The sequence below is a fragment of the Triticum dicoccoides genome, chromosome 2B, assembly GCF_002162155.2.
Source record: "Triticum dicoccoides isolate Atlit2015 ecotype Zavitan chromosome 2B, WEW_v2.0, whole genome shotgun sequence".
NCBI lineage: Eukaryota > Viridiplantae > Streptophyta > Magnoliopsida > Poales > Poaceae > Triticum > Triticum dicoccoides.
Window position 1 is genome coordinate 260,573,739 of NC_041383.1, and position 8,230 is coordinate 260,581,968.

The 8,230-nt window shown below is 45.3% G+C and overlaps 2 protein-coding genes across 2 annotated transcripts; one reads left to right on the forward strand and one right to left on the reverse strand.

The window, feature by feature from the left end:
- The first annotated feature begins 220 nt into the window (after positions 1-220).
- Positions 221-6,353, forward strand: LOC119363412 (transcription factor ILR3-like). The gene is made up of 5 exons (XM_037628760.1): positions 221-520; positions 4,769-4,834; positions 4,923-5,000; positions 5,109-5,271; positions 5,713-6,353. The coding sequence occupies exons 1-5, from the start codon at positions 348-350 to the stop codon at positions 5,986-5,988; spliced, it is 756 nt and encodes a 251-aa protein (XP_037484657.1). The 5' UTR covers positions 221-347; the 3' UTR covers positions 5,989-6,353.
- Positions 6,354-6,886: 533 nt separating this feature from the next.
- On the reverse strand, positions 6,887-7,920 carry LOC119367653 (blue copper protein-like). Its single transcript, XM_037633116.1, has 2 exons — positions 7,691-7,920; positions 6,887-7,592 (listed from the first exon to the last, which is right to left on the reverse strand). Exons 1-2 carry the CDS (start codon positions 7,854-7,856, stop codon positions 7,156-7,158), a joined length of 603 nt encoding a protein of 200 aa, XP_037489013.1. The 5' UTR covers positions 7,857-7,920; the 3' UTR covers positions 6,887-7,155.
- Positions 7,921-8,230: the final 310 nt, after the last annotated feature.

Consider the following 8,230-nt stretch of genomic DNA (forward strand, 5'->3'; position numbering starts at 1 on the left):
AGGAGAGGTTTACGGGAGGAAGAAATCAACCGGTTGAAAGCAAACGTTTTCCTTTTTTTTTTTGGTGGGGGAGACGTCTATTTTTCTTAGGCATGATGCTCAGGTCACCAGGCCCATAATCTTTAGGCCCATTCGTTCCGGACTCTCTCAGTTGTCCGTACTCGTTAACCTCGTGCTCCCCCCTCTGCTTGATCCTTATCTCGGCGCCGGAGCCCACGACCGCTTCCCCCCTTTCCCTCCCCTCCCCCTCACCACCCCAACCCCGAAATATCCCCCAATTCCGACGCGACCGCGAAACCCTAGTCCCCCGGCAATCTTCGCTGGACCCGGAGAGCCGCTCCGGCGCCATGGCATCCCCGGAAGGATCAAACTGGGTATTCGACTGCCCCCTCATGGACGATCTTGCTGCCGCCGACTTCGCCGCGGCACCCGCAGGAGGCTTCTACTGGACCCCGCCGATGCAGCCGCAGATGCACACTCTTGCGCAGGCCGTCTCCGCCACACCGGCTCCCAATCCCTGGTATGTAACTGCGGTTTCTCCTCTTCTCAGGCTCGATCGCGCCCACGCGCGGCTGGTCTCCAGTTTATACATTCCGTGTCCTGATTTGCTGCTGGTGTCTCTATGTTATCACCTATAGCATAAACCGATGCAGCTGATAGCATAATTGTTACGTGTGGTTCTAGATTAGTAAAAAACTACAGCCTATGTGGAATTTGTATCATGGACTAAAGATTGCATGTTCTAGAATTACTTACATGAGCGAGCATCTTTGTTTGTGTATTAGGAGTGAATTTGTTTGTCTCATTGGTGTTGGGTTAGAGGAGATGGTTTTGCACATGAATTTAAATGGGTCTTGTGGAAGGTGCATGGCGGGACCGAGTGTTCAGTATGTGCAGGGCTCGTTTGGTTCGGGTGCATATACTACATATCCAGTGCATAGAATGTATACACAGTTTCACTCTTATTCGAGGAAAGTATAGTTTCCTCCTAAAATCCTCCTTGATGGATGTATATCCTCCTAAACTCTAAAACCAGATTATTTAAACCCTGAACCTTGCAAAACTGGTATATAAATGTCACCCTGAGCAGTTTTGGGGAGAATTGAAGGTAGTTTTGATCTGATTTTTATTTCACTTCGTCAGAAAGTTCACGGACATTTTTGGATCTCTTGTCACTAGAATTTGCCTAGGGATGGAATAAGATCGGCTTCTCATAGTTCCCGATGCGCTGGATGGAGGGATCGCCGGAGACGAGCACCGGCTCGGTCTGCTTGATGGCCTTGTGCAGGTCCCTCAGGTGTCCCCAGTTCGGTTGCCTAAGCAGACCTGCGCACCATGACAACAATTGTTTCAGACAATCAGAGTACTGGTCGCAACGGGAGTACTGGTACTGATCATGTACCATATTCGTCGATCGGTGCATCATGGTCGTAGCTTGTCGTGATGAACAGGCCATCGGCGGTCCGTCGAGATTTGTTCCTCCATGGTACTGAAAGACGGGTCAAATGTTAGGTGTCACTACAACTTAAACCGAAACATCGAGTGACAACATGTGGTAGCCAGCATCAGTTGCTCACCATGTAGTAGTTGACAAAGGACCCGCACTTCTGAATGAACCTTACCACCGTGAATGCCATGTCCTCCACCAGCCAGTGCGGCACCGGGCCACGAAATGCGGTGAACCTTACGTCAATCGACATACTTGATCGTGTCAGCAATGTCGTGACATTCTTGCTGTGCAGATTGCAATTCAAGTGCTGTTTGTCGAGGAATTTTCACGCTTCGTGCAAACTTACCATCCAGGCCAGGCCTTGCTCCACATGGTAGGCTTGCTGTTGGAGTTGGGGGTGAAGTAGTTGCAGTAGAAGCCATTGCAGGTATTTTTTTGCAGCCATCACGAATCTATTCATCATTATGCAGGGAACAACTGACAAATCTGTCAATTTTAATAGAAGAAAAGGAACATCAATTTTAATAGAAGAAAAGGAACAAATTAGCAGAGTATGTATTTTGTGGTGCCAGTAACAGGCTCCAAAGTTGGCAGCTTGATTCAGCGATGTGATGTCCTAACAGAAGCATGTGCCTAGTGCGAGAAAGCGAAGTGGTTAAATTAGCTGGCACTGCAATTTGCTCTTTGCCATTGCGCCATGGGCCATGGCATTGACAGCAACTGTGAGACGAGAACAAGGAGGGTGTTGTAGCTTACCGCGGCGTCGGGGGCGTCGTCATGCTTGCACATCACCCACGGCACGCTGGCGTTAATGGCGACGACCATCTTGGTGGCCCAGTTGGCGTACGGTTTGGCGCCGCCGCCCATCGCCTACTCCATGTACCCGTCTCCACCTGGGCGAGGATGATGGGGCCACCCTGCCACTCGAACAGCCCTCCGACTTAATCATTGACACGATCTTCTCCACGAACGTCTGCATCGCCGCCTGCGTGCATGCATGTCCACAACTCAATTCCGTCAAAACCCGATTTCCTAAGTTTCGCCACAACGGAAGAAAATCAAAATCGTGTCATTCGTCTGCTCTGTTGCAATTCAGCCAGAACCTTGAATCGACCGTGTCAGTCCAGAAGCTGATGCCTGGCACGTACTTGAGCCTTCTTCGTCACTGCCACGCCCGACCGCGACGCGGTCCTCTGCCCGGCGCTCCCTTCCGCCGTGCTCACGCTGCTGCGACTGCTCCGGCCACCTCGTCGCCCGCTTCGCCTGGCCTGCCCAAGCGGTACTTCCAGTCACGCAGGTGAGGAGAGGGAGAAAAAAATCAGATCAAAACCACCTTCAATTCTCCCCAAAACTGCTCAGGGTGACATTTATACTGGTTTTGCAAAGTTCAGGATGTAAACAATCTTGTTTTAGAGTCTAATTAGGGGGATATGAATACATCAGGGTGGATTTCAGGGGGAAAACTATACTTTCCTCTTCTTATTCTGGATCACTGGATGAGAAAGGGCAGAGTTCAAATGAAAAAGGTTGGCATGGTCATTGGCATTGCCAACATTTGGGGATGTACACTCCTAATTGTTTTCTTTGATTAGTGAGACGAATTTATGTCTGATAAAGCTAATGGTATCAGATTTATGTGCTGGGGGGTTGTGTTTTAAGTGGTCTGAATTTCCATAGCAAGACTATGTAAAATAGGTCATGCTACATGTTACTTTGAGTCGGATATATTGAGCAGTCTCATGTTACTTTGATGTATCAAGGATCAGAAAGAAAATGGGTGAGATGAGGGTCGTTTTGGGGACCCATATGTTGGAATTCCAGCTTAGCTGAGCAAGCATTGCTGATATATTGGCATATAGGTTTCCATCTTAAGAAATTATTTATGGTTACACCTTAGGGCATGACTGTCCTTTGATTCATGATATTTCTCTGAGTTGTCATATTTGCTGCATGAACAGAGGCGGCCTTCTGTGTTTAGATATAGAACCATGCTTCTTTTTTTCATTCCAGTATTTCACCTGCTGTAGGTTATCTCTGGTAAATTTGCCCAAGCCTTATTATATTGCCCTTGCTACGCTCGTCTTCGAAACTTATGATTGTGCACGAGTAAAGTGCACTGTAGGTCCTTGAACTATTCCAGGGATGTCACGTAGGTCCCCGAACTATGAAAATCATCATCCAGGTCCTCAAAGTGCAGTAAATGTGTCGTTCAGGTCCAAAATCTCCCTGACAGGCTCTAACTGGCCATCTGGCACGTAAACAGTAACCGTAACAGTGCGCGGCAAACAGTCCTGAATTCCTATGCGTGATGAACAGTACATGACAAAGAATAAATATTAAAAAATATAAAAAAACTGAGATCCTCTGTCATCGAAGAGACCCTGGCACGTGAACAGTAAAAATGGTCATTAGTTCAAAAAAAGTTCACGAACGATGAATTTGGAAAAATATTTGTGACTTTAATAAAATGTTCGCGAACGATGAATTTGGAAAAAATATTCGCGACTTTTAAAAAATATTCGCAAGTTTAAAAAAAGTTCGCGAACGATGAATTTGGAAAAAATATTCACGACTTTAAAAAAGTATTCGTGAGTTTAAAAAAAGGTCGCGAACGATGAATTTGGAAAAAAATTCATGACTTTAAAAAATGTTCGCGAACGATGAATTTGGAAAAATATTCGTGACTTTAATAAAATGTTCGCGAACGATGAATTTGGAAAAAATATTTGCGACTTTAATAAAAACTTCACTAACATTTTTTAAAGTCACAATTTTTTGTGGTTCGCGAACATTTTTTTCCATACCCACGAACAATATTTGTGGTTCGCGAACATATTTTCAAATTTATTGTTTGTGAAGTTTTTTAAAGTCACGAATATTTTTCCCATATTCGCGAACATTTTTTTGAATTAATGAACATTTTTACTATTCACGCACCATGGCTATCTTCGATGCCAAAGATTTTCAGATTTTTTGTTCATATTTTTTTTATTTTTTGCACTGTTCACCATGCCAGCTGGCCATTTAGAGGGGGTTAGTGAGATTTTGGACCTGGATGACACACTTACTGTACTTCGAGGACCTAAATGACGATTTTCATAATTCGAGGACCTATGTGACACCCCTGAAATAGTTTAAGGACCTACAGTGCACTTCACTCATTGTGCACTATATCATGATTTTGACATTCTTAACTGCAAATGTGCTTTTCACCAGTGCCTAGTCTTATTTTGGCTTTGCAATGCTAATGTTGCTGCTTATTATTGTGCAGTATATTGTGAATTTTACATTCTTATCTGTGATTTTACTTTTTGCCAGTGCTGAAATCAATAGCTCTGTTTCGGTGTGCTGGGACCATGCCAAAGGACAACTGAAAAATAAACGGTTTGTTTATGTCTATATGCTTTGTTCGGAGTCCCTGAATTTGGTATTTTCTGTTGAATATTTCCAACTTAGCACACAATTGCAACAGTCCTAGGTCAGAAACTGGTGCTCAACCTAGCTCCAAAGCATGCAGGGAGAAAGTGAGAAGGGACAAGCTAAACGAGAGGTATGTCCCTGCCAGCAATTTCATTTTGTTTATTCTATTAGAATTGTTTTTGTTGTAGCAGCATTTTTGTCTTAGGTTCAATGGAGCTTATGGTCCTCTGCCTGTTAGGTTCTTGGAATTGAGTGCTGTCTTGGATCCGGGGAAAACACCTAAAATCGACAAATGTGCTATATTAAATGATGCTATCCGTGCGGTAACTGAATTGCGTAGTGAGGCAGAGAAGTTGAAGGATTCAAACGACTCTCTCCAAGAGAAGATTAGAGAGCTAAAGGTCTTTATTGTTCCACTTAACTATTTTGTTCAGATGTCTGTCCATATACTTTTTCTTTATGTTCTGAACTTATTTCCTGTTTCATACAGAAATATATCTATTGTTCACACAAGCTTTTCTGAATCTGTTTTTTTGGGGGGTGCCAAGGACTACTGTTTATTGAATCCATAGGCTTGTAGATGAGTAGATCTCAAGCAATCCATCAGCTCTTAAACCTGCTTTATTTTTTATTACTTTCTGTTTAAACATTACTTTTTAATTAATACTCCCTCCGTCCCATAATGTAAGACGTTTTTTTTTGACTCTAGTGTAGTGTCAAAAAACGTCTTACATTATGGGACGGAGGGAGTAATTGTTATCAAAGATTCTTGTAAGGTATATATTTGTGGTAAATCTTTAATCCAACAAACAAATTGATTCTTAGATCCTTGGATTTTGCAGGCTGAGAAGAATGAGCTGCGAGATGAGAAGCAAAAGTTGAAGGCGGAGAAAGAGAGCCTGGAGCAGCAGATTAAGTTCATGAATGCACGTCAGAGCCTCGTACCACACCCTTCTGTCATCCCAGCTGCTGCATTCGCTGCCGCCCAAGGCCAAGCGGCAGGGCACAAGCTGATGATGCCTGTAATGAGCTACCCAGGATTTCCCATGTGGCAGTTCATGCCGCCTTCAGATGTTGATACCTCGGATGACCCCAAGTCATGCCCTCCGGTTGCATAAGCCAGCAAAAATCATTTGCCTCATCTATCTCATGGGGAAGGATGGCTAAAAAGCCTTCCGTTAAAGTATATCTTACTAGTCGTCAGTGTTACTCCCTCCGTCCCATAATGTAAGACGTTTTTTGACACTAGTGTAGTGTTGAAAAACGTCTTACATTATGGGACGGAGGGAGTACTATGCAGAAGCCGTTTAGTGTTATATATGTAGTTAAACCAAGAACCGAACTGAAGCGTCGTCGTTGTATCACCCGTGGACATTTGATTATCTTGTGACACCGTTGTATATTGTTAGTAAATAAATACCATCCGTTGAAGCAAATGGCGCTTGGACGCCATAGCATTATCGGCTTGTTACTTTGTTTGACATGTGGCCCGTGATTTTGATGTACTATAACATAAATAGGTTGTGCTGCAGGTCAAATTAAAAATAAAAATAAATAGGTTGTGCTAGCTATTAGTTGGTCTTCTTGCATCCAGTTGGCCTACCAATTCTTCCATGTGAAAACGCATTGCAAAGCCCAGGTGGAACCAGGATGGATGCACCTGTGGTGTTGGGTAATGGTTACAACGTGGCGACCTCTCTTGGCAAGACGTGCTCCCTAGTGATGTTATACTAAATTGGTTCATGTTCTCCTGCAATAGTAGTAGTTTAGAATTGAACAACTCATATTTAACTCTGTAATTTCCAGCCAGTTACACTGTCTTTCACATTTCGTTTTGTTGTAGTGGGCGAATTTTATAAAACTAAATCGGTTCATGTCCATTATTTATACTTGGTGCCTCCAGGAGCAAATGTGCTAGTACTGTAACACAACTTGCATGTTGCATCATCAAAAAGACGAGACAGAAAGCACTCATAATTTCTCTGAGAATATTTCGGATAATTGAGGCAACCAAAGCTGATCAAAATGCAGTATCAAATTGCTCGCAAAAAAATTTTGCTCGCCCAAAAGTATAAAGCTAGTAGCATATTACGAAAATCTGCTTCAAAATGGAGTTACGTAGTAGGGAGCTGTATCCACACATCAAATACAAGGAATTAACACCAGTAAATAAAGTTTAAACAAGAAAGAAAGAAAAAGCCTTTTGGTACAACGAATAGTTAACCACGCCTCGAAACGAATACTCAGACACCTTGTGTACGTCCGTTTGTTGCTTCATCGTCAACTTACGCGGCAATGGCCACAAGAGCAGCGATCGCAAGCCCGGCCAAGGCCGCCGCCGGATGCTGATACCGCGGAGCGGACGCGGACGCGGACGCAGGCGTGGAGGTGGTCGGGGCGCCCGCCGGCGCGGTCTTGGCGTCCGCGTAGGTGTCAGCGGGAGGGGAGGGGAGCGAGGCCGGAGAAGGAGCGGCTGTGGCCGCTGCTTCTTCCATTTTGGCGGCGGTGGCGGCGTCGTACGGCACGGTGCTGATCTTGAGGTGCATTGTGCCGTTGGTGCAGTGGCGGGGGATGCCGCAGATGAAGTAGCGCGTGCTGGTCTCACCGAGTTCGAAGGTGGTCTTGCCGCCGGAGTGGGTGGAGATGGGGCTGCCCGTGGCGCAGCTGCCGTAGTCCGCCTCCGTCACCTCCAGCACGTTGTGGTACGGCTCGTACTCGAACGCTGCCATGTTGATGCACGCGGCCGGTGTTATACCACTACCCTACCGTTGAGAAGAAAGCATGTAGAGTATTTAGATCATAGGAAGTTTGTGCACGTACTTATGGTGTCGCCGACCATGAAGATTTTGTCGGCGGTCCACTTGTCGTAGTCGACGTACGTGTCCCAGCCGAGGGAGTCGTCGACCTTGTAGTCGATCGCCAGCGCCGTCGTGGCCACCGCCGCCACCGCCATGACGGCGAGCAATGCTCCGGAGCTGGCCTTCATGTCTCCTCCGCGTAGATCCAAAGGATACGAAGGGGGTTGTTGGTGGATGCTTGGTTCTCTGGTAGTCTGAACAATGCTGCTGCTACAACCAGACCAGGGTGGAGGTATATATACCGGGAGCTAGAACAAGCAAAGACTTTCTCTTCCAATCGTTTTTTTTATTCCAAAAAAAAGTATGTGCGTTTATGGCCTGCCATGAAACATTGGGAAAGAGGAGAGATTGCAGGGTGATTCGAGTAGCTGTGCTCCCTTCAATTAATTGGCAAATTTGGAATCCAAAACGATTGATTGTACTGTACATCGCACCTGGTTCATTCTGGAGCCGTGCTAAGTTGACTCCCGATCCTTAGCCACACAAAAGTATGCTTCTCTTG